This window comes from Nuphar pumila, chromosome 5, assembly GCF_984573655.1.
Source record: "Nuphar pumila chromosome 5, dmNupPumi1.hap1.1, whole genome shotgun sequence".
Lineage (NCBI taxonomy): Eukaryota > Viridiplantae > Streptophyta > Magnoliopsida > Nymphaeales > Nymphaeaceae > Nuphar > Nuphar pumila.
The window spans coordinates 27747685-27767601 of NC_143253.1; the positions used below are offsets into that span (position 1 = coordinate 27747685).

At 35.1% G+C, this 19917-nt stretch overlaps 1 protein-coding gene across 1 annotated transcript in view; it reads left to right on the forward strand.

Moving 5' to 3' along the window:
- The window catches only part of LOC149837230 (mannosyl-oligosaccharide 1,2-alpha-mannosidase MNS1-like), a 41393-nt gene extending 21831 nt beyond the window's left edge, over positions 1 to 19562 (forward strand). The window contains exons 9-14 of the mRNA XM_090005902.1: positions 17578 to 17643; positions 17793 to 17901; positions 18002 to 18100; positions 18361 to 18441; positions 18520 to 18690; positions 19011 to 19562. Coding sequence (XP_089862028.1) covers positions 17578 to 17643; positions 17793 to 17901; positions 18002 to 18100; positions 18361 to 18441; positions 18520 to 18690; positions 19011 to 19271 — 787 coding nt within the window. The 3' untranslated portion in view covers positions 19272 to 19562. The remainder of the gene's footprint in view (positions 1 to 17577; positions 17644 to 17792; positions 17902 to 18001; positions 18101 to 18360; positions 18442 to 18519; positions 18691 to 19010) is intronic.
- Positions 19563 to 19917: the final 355 nt, after the last annotated feature.

Consider the following 19917-nt stretch of genomic DNA (forward strand, 5'->3'; position numbering starts at 1 on the left):
AAAATAGAGAAAAACGTTTAAATGTATTGCAAAAACTAGCTACCTATGTGACATGCACAGAGATGCAGCCGCAGCCATGATATGGAAATGACATTCAAATATGTGATTTTTTTGAAAATTGTGACATAAGGACATGTTTTAAGTGTTTAATTTATTAATATTTATACGAGTTGTTATTTAATAATTTTATACGCAAAATATATTTACTATATATAAGCTTTAAATTTCTGAAGTATAAGTTGCAAGCTAACATCTAAAATAAAAACTATTTGTAAAGAAGCGGCTTTGAATATATTGGGTTCAATAATGAACCAATACACATGCACATGAAGTGCGAATATACCCACTAAAGGGAAAACACAAGCACATAATGTGCCAACACATAAACCCACAAAGGGGCAAAAATGCTTATAAGGCATAAGTTAATATCATTGAAGAAAATAAGGGTGTAACATCCATTACATGGAGCAAAAGCTCCTTATTGGAGTGAAGAAAACAAAGGGGAAAGCCCCTATTTATAAGCACAAAAAGGGACCACCTTGGAGGCTCCCAAAGGAGACGTTGGAGAGCCCCCAACGGTCACATTTGTGACCGTTGGGGGCTCCCAACGTCTCTATTGGGAGGCCCCCAATATGGTACGAATACGAAAAACAAAAATAAAAAATAGAAAATAAAAGAAATATTACAATGCATATTCCAATTGGAATATGCGTAAAATGACAAATTACAAGAATACCTCTTGAGGGTATTTTAAGAAGAGAAAATATATATTTATATATATATATATAAATAGAAATATATATATGTACATTTAAGGATTATATTTCAACATACATATATGTGTACAAGTACATATATTTTAACACCCCCCTCAATCTTTGCGGGGAAACAAAAAGATTGAAAAAAGGGCAAGACTCCAAGAGGCTTTGGTAAGGATGCTATTGAAACTTGAAAATGCCTTCTTCCAATTGCCTTCTAATGGTGAACACATTTCCCGATCCATCCAGGGTACTTCTTTTTATCCTATGTCCAAGATCCTGTGGAATAACAAAGAACAAGTTAAAAATATCTTTGCACTTTACTCAAATGTAACATTCCTAACAAGGTGCAAAATTATAACTTATTCATAGAAATTTGAAACACAATATAGGATAATTACTTTAGCATGAAAAGAAAGTTTAGAAAACCAAGGTTTCAAAATCATATATCATGTTAAATAGTGGGCGGAAACAAATTGCAAAAATGCATAACGCATTCATAAGGTCCAACATTGGACAAACACAACCCCATAATGAGGAATAACACAATGGTTCACTAAGGGGCACCACAAGAAGCCTACGAAGAGGCATAAGTTATATAAACTTCATTGAATGAGGGCCTAAAAGGCCAAAATGAACATATGCATATACTATCATGAAATGAATCAACACTTAAAAGAAACATTAATGAACATGCTCCAAACATATAGAAAGACAAGGGTTATTGATTTTAGCAATTTCTTTGAAAGCGATTTCAAGAGGGAAATGCTTCAAGAGCATAAAAAGAGTGTATGAATCCCAAGATTTCAAAAAGATTTTAAATCCATTTAAGAGGCAAAATAATGAGTGTTATTTAAGTAGAGAACCTCACACTTTTAGGAAAATCTCACTCAAATGACAAAAAAACTCATTTTGCATATAAAAAAGTGGTCAAAAAACCATAAACACTTAATATATAGATTAAATGCCAAAATATTGATTTGATTTTAAAATATGCATATCAAAGATATGATTCACTTGTAAAAAGAAAGCAAAAAATGAATGTAATTTTATAACTTTCAATAATAGTTCATCCACTACAAGCAACTACCTCATTAGTCCTTCAAACTCCATAAATCAAGTGTATAAGCTACTAGATCAAGAATATAAATATAATGCTATTAAAGGCCAAATGACACACACAAAGGTGTGCAAAAGAACCTCTTGTCTACATGTAATAATACTTGAAATGAGTGCATCAACGATAAGAACAAGAGAATACACGCTAACATGGACCAAAAACATCTCTTGTCTACGTAAAAATACATTCAAGACCAAGTATGTTCAGCTACTAGAACAAGAGTATCAAGCCAACCATGGGCTAAAAACACAATACATCTCTTGTCTACATAAAATGACACTTGAATTGAGTGAAAGAAGCCAACCATGGGCATACATCTCAGCGATTAGAACAAAGACACAAATGCCAACATGGACTAAAATCACACACCATGGTGTGAATCAACGTGCCTTGTCTACATATAATAACACTCAAGACAAGTGTCTTCAGCTACTAGACCAAGAGAACAAAAACCAACAAAGGGCTACCAACACACAAAGGTGTAATAAAATTCTTGTCTACATATGATGACACTTAGATATGAGTTATAAAATGAGAAGACTTTTGAGGCAATAAAACTTGTAATGACAAACATATAAATAAAACCTTGAATCAATAGAACAATATTTTTCAAAAAAGAATACCCATATTTTGGAATAAATTATGTAAAAGTATCTTTAACAAGATACTACAACCGATAGAACAATATTATTGAGAATAAATGTGTGAACATACGCACACCAAGAACACTTGTGCACAAAAGCACGAAATCACAAATGTGCAAATGCACTCATAAGTTTCATAAACAATAAAAGGTTGAGCAATAATCCCTAAAACTTTGATTTTAATATACCTTAAAACATTTAAGGTTTCAAAACACCATATTTCCATCACATATATAAATAAGAGCATCCATAAGATCAATGGCCAAAATCAAACGAGTGACACACTCATAATTAGAGATTATATACCAAATCATTCTAGAGTCTCAAGGTGCCCATAACTCACCTCAACCACCATCTATAATATGGCAAGTGGACAATCTAAAATGACATAACACAAGGTGCCCATAACTCACCTTAACAATTATCTCTAATATAACAATAGGGCCATAAAAAAGGATTGATGCATCATATACCTTGTGATGGATAGAAGATAAATGCCATAAAAGGGCAATGAACTCTTAGGGAAAACATTTTCCAAATATGTGATTTTACAAAGAGGGCCGAATCAAAGGTCCAACATAATTAATCACAACAATATGCCATATAACAATAATGTTGCATATATACAAAATTATTTTCAATCATGATCATTATAAAAAGACTTAATAAACACAACATGCAATATTTAAGCTATGTCATGTGTGAGAAAGGAATTGGAATAATCCAAGAAACAAATCAAGCCTTTATAATTTGCAATTATATGTATACCAAGATGTAAAATGACAATAATCTTAAATGTGCAAATTTAGGACAACATGTACCAAGATATTGCGGAAGCATTTATAATGATAAAAGAAACAATCTTACAAGTCCATTAAGGGATAAAAACAAACACAAGCCCTAAAGAAGGCAATAAAAACATCTCTTTATTGAAAAGAGAGTACCATGTGAAAATGTCTATGAATAGACAATACGCATATAAGCATAAATATTTTATAAAAGAAGTGTACGAAGACACTCTCACAATCACTTGAACAAAATACACAAAAAGCGTAATAAAGGCAAACATGCAATAATGCATGTATTTCATAAAAAGGAACAAATGCTTGAGTCTCTCAGGCTTTAATTATGCAATTAAATGCTTGATAAATGCAATTTAAGACAAAGAAGACCATATTATGGCCAATGTAGGCATCCTTAGAGATACAATCAAGAGGTTTTGAAACCTTATGTGAAAAATACAAACAAACATCATTAGAAGAAAAATAAAAAATTAATGAAATCTTTTATACCAAAGGATGAAATAGATACACTATGCATTCTATATAGTGTGAAAAGATTTTTAAAAGATCTTTCCTAATGAACACAATGGTTCATACAACATATTTATCACAAATAATTTTTCAAAATTCTTTAAATAAACCAAAACCATTGAGAGACTTTTAGGAGTTCATAAATATTTATCATTAACAAGAACTACTTAGGGTTCATAAAAAAGTAAACTACAAAGATTTAGATATGAGAAATTCTCATACAAGAATTATATCAAAAATTTAGCAAAGATCATTAACTTATACAAGAATTATATAAGTTTTCACAAAAAATGCACTAAAAACCATACACAAGAGTTTTTAAGCAAAGATCATTAATTTAGCAAGAAATTATATAAAAAGTTAACTTATAGGTTAATCACGAAATTCTTATGAAAAATCATAAATCTCACATAATTGAAAAACAATTTTGCAAAACATAAATTACTATTATATGTGATGAGAAATCGATAAATATATAACCAAGAATTATAATAAACAAATTTACCAAATTTAAAAGGAGATATTTTAAAATATACGAATACGCGAAATGTGAAAGGAAATGATTCAACTATCAAAAACACTAAATGTGCAAGAAAAATAGTTTCATAATGCATAATATGTTAAGAAAAGAGATACATACCGAAAACTTCTAAAAAGGAGATTAACAATAAATACTTCACCATTTCTTGAGCACCACGCTTTCCGTTGCACCAAGAGACAACCTCATCGTAACCTAGCTCTGATACTATGTAAAGAAGCGACTTTGAATATATTGAGTTCAATAATGAACCAATACACATGCACATGAAGTGCGAATATACCCACTAAAGGGAAAACAAAAGCACATAATGTGCTAACACATAAACCCACAAAGGGGCAAAAATGCCTATAAGGCATAAGTTAATATCATTGAAGAAAATAAGGGTGTAACACCCATTACATGGAGCAAAAGCTTCTTATTGGAGTGAAGAAAACAAAGGGGAAAACCCCTATTTATAAGCACAAAAAGGGACCACCTTGGGGGCTCCCAAAGGAGACGTTGGAGAGCCCCCAACGGTCACATTTGTGACCGTTGGGGGCTCCCAACGTCTCTATTGGGAGGCCCCCAATATGGTACGAATATGAAAAACAAAAATAAAAAAACAGAAAATAAAAGGAATATTACAATGCATATTCCAATTGGAATATGCGTAAAATGACAAATTACAAGAATACCCTTGAGGGTATTTTAGGAAGAGAAAACATATATATTTATATATATATATAAATAGAGATACGTATACATATATATATATGTATACGTATCTTTATATATATATAAATATATATATGTACATTTAAGGATTATATTTCAACATACATATATGTGTACGAGTACACATATTTTAACACTATTACAAGAATAATCATGAAAAATAAAAAATGTAAAAAAATCCAGTGTTTGGCACATGTTAGTTATGTGTACGTGTTTTGTTTTTGTTTTCAAAAGTCAATATGAGTACTTGTGATGCAGCGCATCTGGGCAAGCTCGAGAAGAACGTGATGAAGACACATTCGGGAAAAGAATAACGGCAAACCCAAACGCACCAACCTAGCTCACGCCCAACGTAAATTAAGCCGCAGGTCCAAAATGCCTATTCTTGAAATTTTTGAGAATTTTCGGATTTCTTTTTTAGCGTGTTCGATAATATTTTGTTCGAAAATAGGTTTTGAATAGTTAGATTTTTATTTTGAGTTTTTGTAAAATTTTCTTTGTTAGGTTTTTGCTCCGATGGCCCATTAGGATCCGTTTGGGTCATCAGCGGGTGTATGTGGGTTTTTCGGGTAGTTTTTTAAATAATTTTTTTCTAATTATTTTTATATTTTTTTATTTTTAGCTGAGCTAGAACCCTGTTGGCGGGTTGGTTTTGTTTCTTGGCCATGCTGGAACCTTGTTGGCAGGTTGGTTCGGATCCAGGCTAAGCTGGAATCCCATTGGCGGGTCTGGATCCAGCTAGGGTCTTGGATCCTTAGCCGTTGGCCAAAGACCCATGTGTAGGGTCCCTTGGGCGGTGGGTTTAGAAACCCTCCTCCCTCTTCCTTTCCCAATGTCTCTCTCTCTCTCTCTCTCTCTCTCTCTCTCTCTCTCTCTCTCTCTTTGGGGGCGGCAACATGGAAGAAGAAAAAAGAAAACGAGAGTGTTGGGGCTCCTTGGGTTGCAGCATGAAACCCCAAGGACCTCCCCAATGTCTCTCCCTCCCTTGCTGTTTACCTGTGGGGTCAGGCAGCTCCAGCGAAGGGCTGGCGGCTCCAACGAAAAGAGAGGGAGCGAGTGCAGGTGGGAGAGAGATAGCATCGAGGGGGGAGAGGGAGCAGGGGTGAGCATCGGTAGAGGGGCAAAGATGAGCACAGGGGGGAGGAGAGAGAAAGAGCAGGGGAGAGGGGTAATCAGATAGAGAGAGAGACGCAAGGGGGTTTCTTCTTTTTTTTTAAAGGGACCCCCTCTGCAGGGTTTAAATAGAAAACACAGGGTGTGTGTGTGTGTGGGGGGGGGGGGGGGGGGGTTAGGGTTGGATCCAACCTGGATTCATTTTTTTTTAAATCACGGGGTTTACAACAATGTTGATGGTGGAAACAAAGACATTTAAGATTGACGATGCCTTAGTTGTCAAAGGCAGCACCTAGCACAACCCCACTGCTTGGGTTTATGGATCTGGGTGATGGGGCCCTTTTTTGCCCGCCTAGCTTGCCATCATGGCACATAAGCTGTGCTCGCGTAGGAGCCAACAACATTTGCATCCCTTTTTTAATTCTTTGACTTTGTTGACCAGGTTAGGACATGTCCAAACCTGATCAACATAATAAAGTTGTTGCCCTTTAGGGAAAATGTAAAGGGGGAAGGCTAGATGCCCTTATCTCTCTCTCTCTCTCTCTGTTCGAAGGCAATGAGAAGAGAGAGAGAGAGGTAGGGTTTTAGTTCGCTGCCAGCGAGAAGGAACCCATCAACCCTATTAGAGCATGAGGTTTGAGGTGGTCGGATCTGAATCTTGATCTAGATCTAGATCTAGATCTATATCACTCATGTCACTGTTCACGTCTCTTAATTCACTATTGTATTTTATTATATATTCTGTTCCTAAAATGCCTTTTATTAGTCTTCTTGTATTTTGTGTTAATAAGGGTGTTTTAGTAAAGATTATTTTAGTGTAGAGTGAATATAAAGTCTCGTGAGAGTTCAGCCCAATCCTTTCTCTTGTCTTCTTTCTCTCTGCAGGAACCTCAGAAAACCTAAATCTAACATGGTATCAGAGCCATGATCTAGAGTGGGGCTAGAAAATCTTGTAACCTTAAGATTCAATCATTTTTTCTCTAGGTAACGGTTAAATCTTCTATTCTTTTCTCTCTTCCTCTCTTTTCTTTCCTTTTCTCTCAAATCTACGTCTCTTCTCTTGGTTCTTGATTCTTAAATCATATTTGCGTATTTCTTGATTCCCTAATCTCTCTTTATCTTTGTTTTCTCGTTATTTCTTTTCCTACAAATCAAATATGCGTATTTCTTGACTCTTTCTTTTCTTCCCAAGATCTTGGATTTGAAATCTTTTTTATAAATTTCGGCTCGTTTGTGTTTTGGGTCGCATCTTTCTGGTCAAACTAGATTTATTAGATCTGAAAAACAGATTGACGTCACCTAAGGCTAGCGATTCCTGTTTTGCGTCATTCAACAAAAAAAGGGATTCCAAGTTGACCTTGACGTGTGATTTCATTAAGATATTCTATTTGCAGCAGCATATCTGATTTATTGTTCACGTTCCTTTTTGCAAAAAAAAAAAGATGATGTGACTGTTATTGCTGCCAATTAGTGTCGTTAATTTTATGATCCATCTCTACTAACTTTCTTGGCCAATTAATTTTTGAAAAACTGAATAACTCTAATTACCTTACCTGAAAAAGATAAATTATTCCTTTTGTTTGGAGTCGGGATCTCGATGGTCACCTTAATGGATCAGTTGCTGCTCCATCTGAGTTTCTTATGCAAAAAGATAAAGATGACAAAGGGGTTGTAACTGCAACAAAGACCGTTAGGAATCCAGATTTTATCAACTAGATGAAGGATCAAGCCTTAGTAGCCTACATCACTTCAGCCCTATCTCAGGAGGTATTAGTGGGAATTCCAGATGATTGCACGGCTATGACATTATGAAATACATTACAACATGCCTACTCATAGATTTCAGAGGCAAGATCATTTATTTGAAAAGAGAACTTCAGATGTTGAAGAAGGAGACATCCATGTCTATTATGAAATATTTCAACAAGATCACATCTATTACAAATGGATGTCAAGTGTCAGAGAAGGACAAAATCCAGCAAGCTTTAGTTGGCTTGGGACCCGAATTGCATGTGTTGTCCACTACTTTACACTATACTGGGACAATTTATACTTTTGATGACTGGGATGTTGTTAAGGGGATGCCAAATACAGAAAAGACTAAAGCAGATTCTCATGATGTGTTGTTTATGGGATCCTTTTCGGGCTATGGATGTGGAGGATGACGTGGTAGAGGCAAAGGTTACAATCAAGGAGGCCAAAGTATTCTTCTTACTCCCAACATCACTCTAGGAGGAAGATGTGCATTCAATAATAACATTCCTACATGCTGAATTTGCAAGAAGAAATGATGTGTACAAGCAAAGTGTTGCTTCAAAGATGATCCGAGGTACAATCCTGAAGCTAAAGACAAATATTTACCTAAGGATCAAGGGCAAAACAAGGAGCAAACTGACCCTGACAAGGAGCTTTTGTTGGCTGCCCTTTTCGAACCCAGTTTCAAGCAAAACGATCAGGGTATTTGGTACGTTGATTCAGGAGCTGTCAGCCATGTCATAAGTGACACAGGTAAATTCTCTAAACCGATTCCTTATTCTAGTAAAAATAACATTGTTGTTGGAGATGGTAGACGCCATGTCTTTCCTTTGTCTAAATCACATTCTGTCCAATTTCTGATGTATTGTGTTCCCCTAATATCAAAAATAATATAGGTTGTGTTTCTAAGCTTGTTGATGATACCAATTTGTATGTTGAATTTACTCTATCTTTTATGTATGTCAAAGATCTTCAAACGAGGAACATGTTCACTGAGGGAGAAAGATGTGACAACATGTACGTTTTCAAAGAAGATCCTTTGACTGTTCGAGCTACATTGGATAGTCACTCGAAGCCTGAGTCCTCTACGTGTGTTTTCAGTATTTCAAAGTCCAGTTAGTCAAATGTTTGACATAGTAGGTTAGGTCATTGTGGTGGAGTTTTTCTTAAACGACTAATTTCAAATAAATTGTTACCCAAATCTGTCTTGGGTGAAGAGTCTTTAAGAGAGGTTTCTTCTAGGGGTTCATTAAGCCGCAAGAATTTTTCTAAAGCACTAATAGGTTGGGCTTCATCACGCCGAGTGTAAACTTGGAGATTGTCACCATTAGTTGGTGATACATCATTATCATGAGAATCATGAGTATTTTCTAAAACTTCCGGATGACTCAAAGAGTCATCATTTGAATCTTCTAAAAGATCATTGATAAGCATATAATCAATTTCATTTGGTTTTTCCAATATTTCAAATCCATTTTCATCTTCTAAAAAGGTCACATCTTTGGAGACAAATAATTTATTGTTTTTATGGTCAAAGCATCTATAGCCCTTTTGATTTTCACCATATCCTAAAAATACACATTCTATTGCTTTAGGTGACAATTTATCTCTTTTATGTAAAAGAACAAAGCATTTACACCCAAAAATACGAAGACGATTGTAGTCGGGTGTCATATTGAAAAGTTTTTCATAAGGAGAGATATTGTTCAATTTTGAAAATGGCATCCTATTGATTAAATAGGTGGAGGTTAACATGGCTTCGGCCCAAAACCTTTTAGGAATATTTTTAGAAATGAGTAAGGATCTAGTGGTTTCCAAAATATGTCTATGTTTTCTTTCCGCTAGACCGTTTTGTTGAGGAGTTCTTGGACATGATTTTTGATGACAAATGCCATGTTGTTTTAGATATGATTGAAAATCATTTGATAAGTACTCTCCACCCGAATCGGATCTAAGAATGGATATTTGACTTTGAAATTGATTTTGAACTTTTGCATGAAATTCTTTAAAGAAGTTAAAAACTTCCGATTTAAAGTTAAGAAAATAAATCCATACATATCTAGTATAATCATCAATAAAAGTAACATAATACGAATAACCACCTTTGGATAGAACCGGAGATGGTCCCCAAACATCGGAATGCACCAATTCAAAAGGTCTTGTTGTCACAAAGGTTCTAATAGGAAAAGGAGTAGACTTCATTTTTCCAAAAATGCAATCTTTGCAATTGATATCTTTTTCTTTACAAAACTTGTGTCCAAAAGGAAAAAGATACATTTTAGAGTAACTTGAATGTCCAAGCCTTTTATGCCAAGTTTCAATATTTTTGTCTTGGACATAAGTACAAAATGAGGTATTTGGAAGCATTAAGTTATCCATAAAATAAAGGTCTCCCTTCCTATGGCCTTGCCCAATCCGCTTCCCGGACCGGAGATCCTGCACAAAGCACCCTTGGGATGAGAAAGATATTTCACATCCATGGTCGGCTATTTGAGAGACGGAAAAGAGGTTAAGATTTAATTTTGGAACTATTCTAACTTTTGGAACAAAGAAATTTTGAACATTTTTAGAATCAAGAGTTCCAACACCATTTATTTTGAGAAAAGTTCCATCGGCCGTAGAGACACAAGATATTTTTGAATTGGTGTGCACATTGGTTAATGCATTTTCATGAGGAGTCATGTGAAAAGAAGCTCCGGAATCTAAAATCCAAGAGTACGTACCGGGAGGTGATGATAAGGCAATGGCGGCACCGGAGGTGGAAGAAGTAGCCTTTAGAATTTGTTGGAGAGCCAAGGAAATTTGTCCAAGAGTATCTTTGAGATCCCCGTTCTTGCCATTATCTTCTTTGGTGGATGATTCTTCAACGGAAGCCACCTTTGGCTTGAATGCTCCATTTAGCTTTGGGCAAACGGGTTTAATATGCCCCGACTCATAACAATGATGACATATAATCATTTTTCTTCCACCACTCCCTTGCTTACCAAAATGAGGTGGTTTGTATGTTTTGACATGATTGCCGGGTTTAGATACGGCAAGAACTTCATCAATGCTTTTACCCATATTATGCCGAGTCTCTTCTTGAGTAATCTCGTCAATAGCCTCTTCTAAGGGAGGAAACATAGATCTATGGAGAAGTGAGGATCTAACTTGTTCAAATTCGGGACGAAGTCCAAATAAAAATTGAAACAATCTATCTTGTTCAATTTGTTTTTGTCTTAGTACCACATCCTCCATAGACACCCATTTAGGCTCTAAAAGAGCCAATTCATCCCACAGAGGATTTAAAGCACTATAATAGTCTTGTATGCTCATGTCACCTTGTTTTGTGGTTCTCACTTTTTCTTGCAAAAAATAAGCTCTTGCAAGATCCTTTTGGGTAAACATACCCTTCATAAAAAACCAAGCTTCATTTGCCCGGCGGAATTTTGCAATATTTGCACATACCTTAATTTCAACATTATTCATAAACCATGCTAGGATTTTTGCATGGTTTCTCTCTCAATCTTCCATTTGGTGATGATAATCTTTAATAGCCTTGAGACGAGCATCGCCTTCAAGTGCTTTCTCTTGATCTTCTTCCATCTTTGTGAGCTTAAGTTGGGGTTCCGGAACGGTTCCCATTACATAACCCCAAAGCTTCTTACCTTTGAGATTATTCTCCATTGCGGATGCCCACATCATGTAATTTTTCCCATTGAGCTTGAATGATAGATCGATCTTGACTTCCATTGCTACAAAATGGAGGTGTGAGAAAAAAAAGGAAGTAGAGAGATACACGATTTTACCTTAGAAGATCGTATGGCTCTGATACCATGTAATGAAATATGCGGAAGAATCCAAGAATGCTAAAGCATTCACTATGTCCCACACGGACAAATGCAACAAGCATAAGAGAGGAAATCCACTAAGGGATATACGAAGGGCCTTATAAAAAGGCTACACACATGAAAAATAATATCACTATTATTGAAGAGGAGCTCTCAAGAGCAATACAACATACAAGGGGGGTTCCCCCTATTTATAAGAAAAGGAGACCAAAGGGGCTCCCAATAGAGTCGTTGGGAGCCCCCAACGGTCACAATTGTGACCGTTGGGGGCCCCAACGACTCCATTGTGGGGCCCCTTTTCGGTATCCAAAATTACATTTAAAAAATAAAAAACAAAAAACAGTGAAATAAAAGAAATAAAACAAGTACCCCTATTGGGTACTTGTGAAAAGACCATAATACCCCTATCAGGTATTATGGTGAATATACATCTATATTTATATATATATAGATGTATAATTACATATTATTACATATGTTTTAACACTATGTTCTAGTTGTTAAGTTTGTAAGAGCCATGTTTTGCCATTTAATTCATATAATAAAAGAGCTTCAAGACCTTTTGATATTATTCATTTTGATGTCTGGGACCATCTCCACTTCTTTCCTTTTCTGGTAGCAAACATGCATCATTTATTAATGACTATTCTCGTTACTCTTTGATATTTTTCTTAAAGCATAAGTATGATGTTTTTGGTGTGTTTAAAACCTTTTGGGCCTACGTTCATACTCAATTTTTATCAAATATTCTAAATCTCTAGTGTGATGGTGGTGGTGAATACTCGTTAAAGAAATTTGTTGAATTTTTACAGAATAATGGAATTGGTCGAAGAGTTTCATGCCTGCGGACACCTCAACAAAATGACATTGTTAAAATAAAGCATCACCATATTGTAGGGAGTGTGATGTCCATGATTCATGAGAGTAAAGTTCCCATAAAGTTATGGACCGAGCCATTTCATACAACTGTATGTCATAAACAGATTGCCCATGAAACTTTCACAAAACAATTCTCCCTATTTTATGCTATACAAGAAGCACCCAAATTATAACGAGTTAAAGGCATTTGGATGTATGTTATGTTCATGTAGACAACCAACTAAGAAACAAATTTCAGGATAAAGCCCATGTTTGTTGTTTTGTTGGATATGCTGATGATTACAAAGGTTACTGCCATGATTCTAGGTCAGGCAAAATTAAAATATCTAGAAATGTTGTGTTTGATGAGTGCAACTTTTCTAATGATCAATGCAGTCATTATGTTTTGCAGGACAAGAATAATATTGAAGTATATCAGCCTTGGCTGGATAATAGCCTATTTTCAGCCATGAATGATAGAGTACAACAACTAGATCTTTTCCTGATCAAAGCCAAGATGTCTTAGAAGATTCACCAGCCGAATTTTATTATAACATAGAAACTGATTCAGGCAATGTAGAAAGCACATAAGGAAGATTCAAAGAAGGATGCATTTATACAAGGCGTAATCAAAGCCAGCCGATTTTGCAAGAACAAAAATAATCGTCACATCAAAAGAGACAACTTTAGTCAATAAGATGATCACTCAGGGTGAGACATCTGATTGAAAGATGAGTGAGTTATGAAAAATTCAACATAGATTTTCAGTGCTTTCTTACTCAAATCGGACAACATTAAGAACCCAAAACATTTCAGCATGCAGTGCAGTCAAATGAGTGGATAAAAGCTATGAATGAAGAAATGCTGGCCTTGCATGAATGCCATACATGAGAGAGATTGAAAAGACTGCCTAATAAAAATGTAGTTGGTTCGAAATGGGTGTATAAAATAAAATATAAACCTGATGAAACTATCGAGAGATAAATCTCGCCTAGTAGCAAAATGATTCACTCAGTAATATGGGCATGATTATGATGAGACCTTCTATCCTGTTGTCAAAATAGTCACTATACAGATCACCCTTTCTCTAGCAGTTGATCATGGGTGGCAACTAAGCCAGTTGGATGTAAATAATGCGTTCTTACATGGGCATCTTAAGGAGGAAGTTTATATGGAGCAGCCACTAGGGTATAGTGAAAAGAATCCAAAAACTCATGTTTACAGGTTAAAAAGAGCTATTTATAAACTGAAACAAGCTTCAAGGTCTTGGTTTGAGAGTTTTTCGGTTGCAATTCAAGGCTATGGTTTTATCGGTCCTCATTAGATCATTCACTTTTCATTTACAAAGGTAACAATTTTATTAGTGTGTTACTAATTTATGTTGATGATATAATTGTTACTGACAGCTGTAGTGAACATATTGAAGAAGTGAATAAGTTCTTGCACAAAATTTTTAAGATGAAAGATCTTAGTCTGTTACAATATTTTCTTGAGATAGAGGTAGATTGGCAAGCTGATTCCTTTATTTTAACTCAACACAAATACACAATGGATCTCCTAAATAAAACAGACATGAAAGATTATAGACCTGCTACAACCTCAGTTCCCATTCATCAGAGATTGGGCACAAATGATGGAGAATTGTTTCATGACTCGACACAATTCAGAAGCATAGTGGGAATGCTGCAATATCTCACTTTCACTCATCCAAATATTTTTTTTGTTGTTAATCAGGTGTCACAATTCATGCATCAGCCTAGAACATCACATGTGGAGGGTGTGAAAAGAATTTTAAGATATTTAAAAGGCACTACCGAAGATAGCTTGCTTTACAGAAATAGGGCACCACATGTCAATGGTTACAACTTATTCAGATGCCGATTGAGCAGGAGATCCTGATGAGAGAAGGTTCGTTTCTAGATGCTGTGTTTTTCCTGGAAGAAATTTGGTCTCGTGGAGTAGTAAGAAACAAAAGGCTATTGCGAGGTCTAGTACAAAGGCTGAATATCGTTCTATGGCTGCAGTTACAACTTAGATGACATGGATTAAACACATGTATGATTTGGGAGAAGTCATCCCCAAGTCACTCTTACTGTGTGATAATCAATGAGCTATCAAGATTTCAATAAATCTCATTCAACATGGAAAGATAAACCATATCAAAATTGATCAACATTTTATTCATCAAAAAGTGGAGGATCAGGAGATTGAGACCAACTATGTCCAAACTGAAGACTAAGTGGCTGACTTGTTCACTAAAGGCCTCACAAAGAATAGGTTTTGTCTATGTCACATAGGTGCGGGTGCAGATGTGGGTGTGGGTGCAGATTCGGCGATGCGGCACTTTAAAAAAACTTGGGTGTAGGGGTGCGGAGAGGATATATATATAATTTTTAACAGTTTTAAGTTAACACTACGTGTATTTGTGTGCATTTATGTATTTATATATAATATAGATAAAAATGGACTTGATTAGGGTTAACTGAATCTACTTTTGGATAGAAATGGACCTCTGTATGGTTGACTTCATCTAACACAAAGGAAGTTGTGTTCAAGTGTTGCACCCGCCTGGGTGTGACGTGGGTGCGGTGCCCTGTTAGAAGAGTCCGTGTGACATAGGTTTTCGTATTTAAAAAGCAAGTCGTCCATGGTTGTTAACTATGTACAACTTGAGGGAGGTTATTAGAGCATGAAGTTTGAGGTGGTTGGATCTGGATCTTGATCCATATCCATATCACTCACGTCACGGTTCTTAGTTTCCTATTCTATTATATTATATATTGTGTTCCTAAAATACTCTTTATTAGTCTTGTATTTTGTGTTAATAAGGGTGTTTTAGTAAAGATGTATTTTAGTATAAAGTGAATACAAATAGTCACAATGAGGCACAATTTTCTCATATTGGGAATCATGAGAGTTCAGCCCAAACCTTTCTCGTCTTCTTTCTCTTTGCAGGAACCTCAGAAAACCTAAATCTAACAAGCCCGAGGTATGCAAATATTTTTTTTTTCCTTTTTTCCTTTATCTTTCTCTCTTTCTCTTCATTTTCTCCACCATCTCTTTTTCTTCTTTTTTTTCTCCGCAATCTCTTCTCTTTTTTACTGTTTTCCTTTTTTTCTTCTTTTCCCTTCCCCTTCCCTTTTCTTTTTTTTTCCTGTTATTTTTTCTCCTCCTTTGAGCTCTCGCCCTCGACTCTCTTCGTTTTCCTTCCTTTTTCCTTTTTTCTGTTTTCCAGTTATATATATATTCTGTATTTGGACAGGTGTATATATAATTCTTTAATATATAATCAGTGTTTTCACAGATATATATTATATAATTTATATATAATCTGTGTTTTCACAGATATATATTATATAATCTATTTGTGAGTTATATAATCAGTTTCTCAGTTATATAATCTGTCTCTCAGTTATATGTATGTTATATATTTAATTAATTATATAAACTTGTGTGTATTTGTGTGGAAAACAGATATGCATACACTTTAGGATGTTATATTTTGTTGTCAAGCCTACCATACTGTGTATTTTTTCACAGCTATGTATATATGTGTGTGTGTGTGTGTGTGTTATCTTTTTTGACACATAATTATATATATCTGTTCTCTGTATCTTTTTTCACATGCACACACTAGTTTATACTCACTTATATATACAGATTAATTATATAAATCTGTAATGGACGAGTCAGTATTTTTACACACACACACATACTGCAGTAGTATCTTTGCTTGATTTGTAATTGTTTGTTTTTATGTTATTGTTGCTTCATTCCTAATTGTCTGTTTTTATAATATATTTGCTTGATTCTTAATTGATTGTTTTACTGTTATATTTGCTTCATTATAATTTTCTGCTTTTATGTTATATTTGCGTTATTCCTAATTGTCTTTTTTATGTGATGTTTATTTTGTTCATAATTGTTTGTTTTTATGTTATATTTGCTTCGTTCATAATTGTTTTTTGTGTTATATTTGCTTTATTCACAATTGTTTCTGTTAATGTTCAATGTTATGCAATTGTAGGAAGTTTGCGATATATTTCACTGAAGTTCACACTTCTACTTCATTGCCATATGTTTCCAACTTAAATTTAACAATGTATTATGATATTTCTACTTTTTTATGTTTTGTTCTTTTGGTCCTGCCTAGGTCTTTCCGGGGTCTTTCGCCTAGCTCTTTTGACAACTAAGGACGACATGAACTTCTTAGATTTTGAGTGTTTAATAATTGACATGACCTATTGTGAACTATGTTCATGCAATAACTTAGTCCAATTTAGTATTACTTTGATCATGTTGTTACTTGTTCATGAATTATGAGAGGGTAACTTAGAATTTTTCAAGTATGTTTTATACACACACATGCACACATACGTGTCAGTTTTGATTTTTTTTAATCCGTGTTGTGCACGTATGCATATGTACCCGTGTCTTTGTGACATAGGATATGAGTGCCTTTATGATTCAAAGGATGTTTCTATGAGATTGGTTTGAGACCAACACTCTTATATGGTGCTGAGTGTTGGACAACTAAGAAGTGGCACGAAAAGAAAGTCTATAACGTGAAAATGAATGCATGAATAGCATAGAATAATGAAACCAGAATTCATATTAGTTTATCCTTTTGATGCTTTTATGGGGACTTATTTATTTGATATTCGTAAATTAGAGTATCTCTACTTCAGCAATTCTGAGAATGTATTGTGTATGTGATGACATTGGATTGGATCATTAACTTTCTGGTATTTATGTAACTTGAGGAAACATTTGACTAGCTCTTTGTTTTGGAAAGGGAGAATGTAGGAGTTTTGACAATATGGAGAAACTATGAGTTCTTTTCTTTCTTTGATTTTTTTTAAATGTGGAGAATCGACAGTACATTCTTCTAGATTTCAGCTGGTTCTTGACACTTTGCTGGTATGTTACAGTTTCTATGAGTACTTGCTTAAAGTCTGGATACAAGGAAACAAAACTGAAGCTGTAAAACATTATAGGTAAATGTTTGCTCTTGTTGTTGAAAGTTTAACATAAGCACAGTATGTAACTCAGTAATGTTTGATGAAGACTTCCATTTTCTGGTAATGCCAATCATGATCTATTGACCATGATCATCTTGTTAACTAGCTTATGCCTTTGACCATAGGCAGATGTGGGAGACTTCAATGAAAGGATTGCTGAGCTTGGTCAGGAAATCTACACCTTCAAATTTCTCATACATTTGCGAGAAAAATGGTGATTCACTATCAGATAAGGTAAGTGTATTGCTTGATATCCTTACGTTTAAGAAATTTTTACTGCCAGTTGTCTATAGATATCCACGTCATCTGTTCTGATATTTTTCTTTTCTTCTAGATGGATGAATTAGCATGCTTTGCTCCAGGGATGCTGGCCTTAGGATCATTTGGTTATGATCCTGAAAATGCTGAGAAATTTATGTCACTTGCAAAAGAGGTATGCTTTCCCCATTAATATTTTATTTGATTTTGACAGCCAACATTTTCATTCCAGTGGTTAGATTAATCATCAGTTTCTTATTAAACTACATGTATCCACTTCCCTTGCTGTTCTTTTAAGAATTTTAATTAATGTAACTAGCAATTGGCTGTTTTGCCTTTTTGTGATCTGTTTGCATAAATGTTATTTCCCGGCTATGTATTCTGGCCACAAATTCTGCCAACAAACATAGGCTCAGAACATATATTTGCGTGCAGCTTGCTTGGACTTGTTACAACTTTTATCAGTCCACTCCTACAAAATTGGCTGGGGAAAATTACCACTTTTATGCAGGACAGGTTTGTTATTTCATTTCTTCGACTTTTGCTATTATTTTATGTGGTCATGTTCACATTGTTCCAACTCTCAAATTGCAGGACATGAGTGTTGGTACATCATGGAACATATTGCGGCCTGAGACTGTTGAATCACTTACGTACCTCTGGCGTCTTACTGGAAACAAGACATATCAAGAATGGGGTTGGAATATTTTTCAAGCATTTGAAAAGAATTCCAGAGTCGATTCGGGTTATGTTGGACTTAGGGATGTAAGCCATCTCACCTGTCTGATTTTCACTCTAATCTGCATCAAAATTTTCTTTTCCCTTGTTGCGGATGCTTTGGCATACATGAAGATTATCAGATTCATCAGAAACACCTTTCTTTAATTAAGATAAGCAAATGGTTTGCATTTTTCAAAACTTATGCTTAAGCACCCCATTATTGTGCCCCAACCATGGTATCTGGAAAATTGCACCTCTGCAAATTGTTTAAGGGTGACTTTTTCCTTTCTGCAAATTTGTATTAATGCTGCAAAAATCAATTAAATATTGATCAGATCTCTTTCCTTGTGCTTTCCATTGTACAGGTGAATACAGGAGTAAAGGACAATATGATGCAAAGCTTCTTCCTTGCAGAGACCTTTAAGTATCTTTATCTTCTCTTCTCACCACCCTCTGTTATCTCCTTCGATGAGTGGGTATTCAACACTGAGGCCCACCCATTGAGAATTACGCCTCGCCTTAAACAAGAAGACTTGACCAGTGAAAAGGATGTTGGTTCCGAAACAAAACCAAAATCTCCTTTGCGGTATTTGGGCAGGAAGGAGGGTCGATCAATAACCCACTAGGTGTTGCCTCCATCTAAATTTGTACTGTTCTTTTTTTATCCTCCATTCTGTTGTAATGGCCAAGACAGATTCCTCTTAACAGCTTTGGGTCTTGAAACTAAAGGCTTTGCGCTATGATTCATGAATCATCTATGGCGTGCAAGCCTGAAGGATTTAAGGGAGGGGGAGGAAAGCCATAATATTTATTTGTACTAGAAATTGTAAAAGAAACTATTCTTAGTGACAGGTTCAGTTTTGATATTTGCTCATCGACTTTGCTAATAAAAATGTTCAGCCAATTTATCACCTGTATGTTCAGACAGTCTGTATGCTTCCAAGTTCTTTCTAGAGTGAAGCGTAGCCTACTTTGGATAGGTCTCTCTCTCTCTCTCCTGGTTGTTTGAATTCTATGTTGGAACGTAAAGCCACATCAAGATATTTTGAAGCTAATACCCAATCTCTTTCCTTTTCTGATACCAACCTAGAGGAATTTATACTATCAAAGTGATCATCCTGTTTCACTACATGAACAACAAAGCATTTTTTATTCAGATTTAGAATGGTTTCAGTCAATGCTATTTGGAATCAGAAAATGACTACTGTAGGAAAAAATGATGTGTTTTAAAAGATGCCTTGCAATTTACAAAAATCTGTAGAATGGACAATA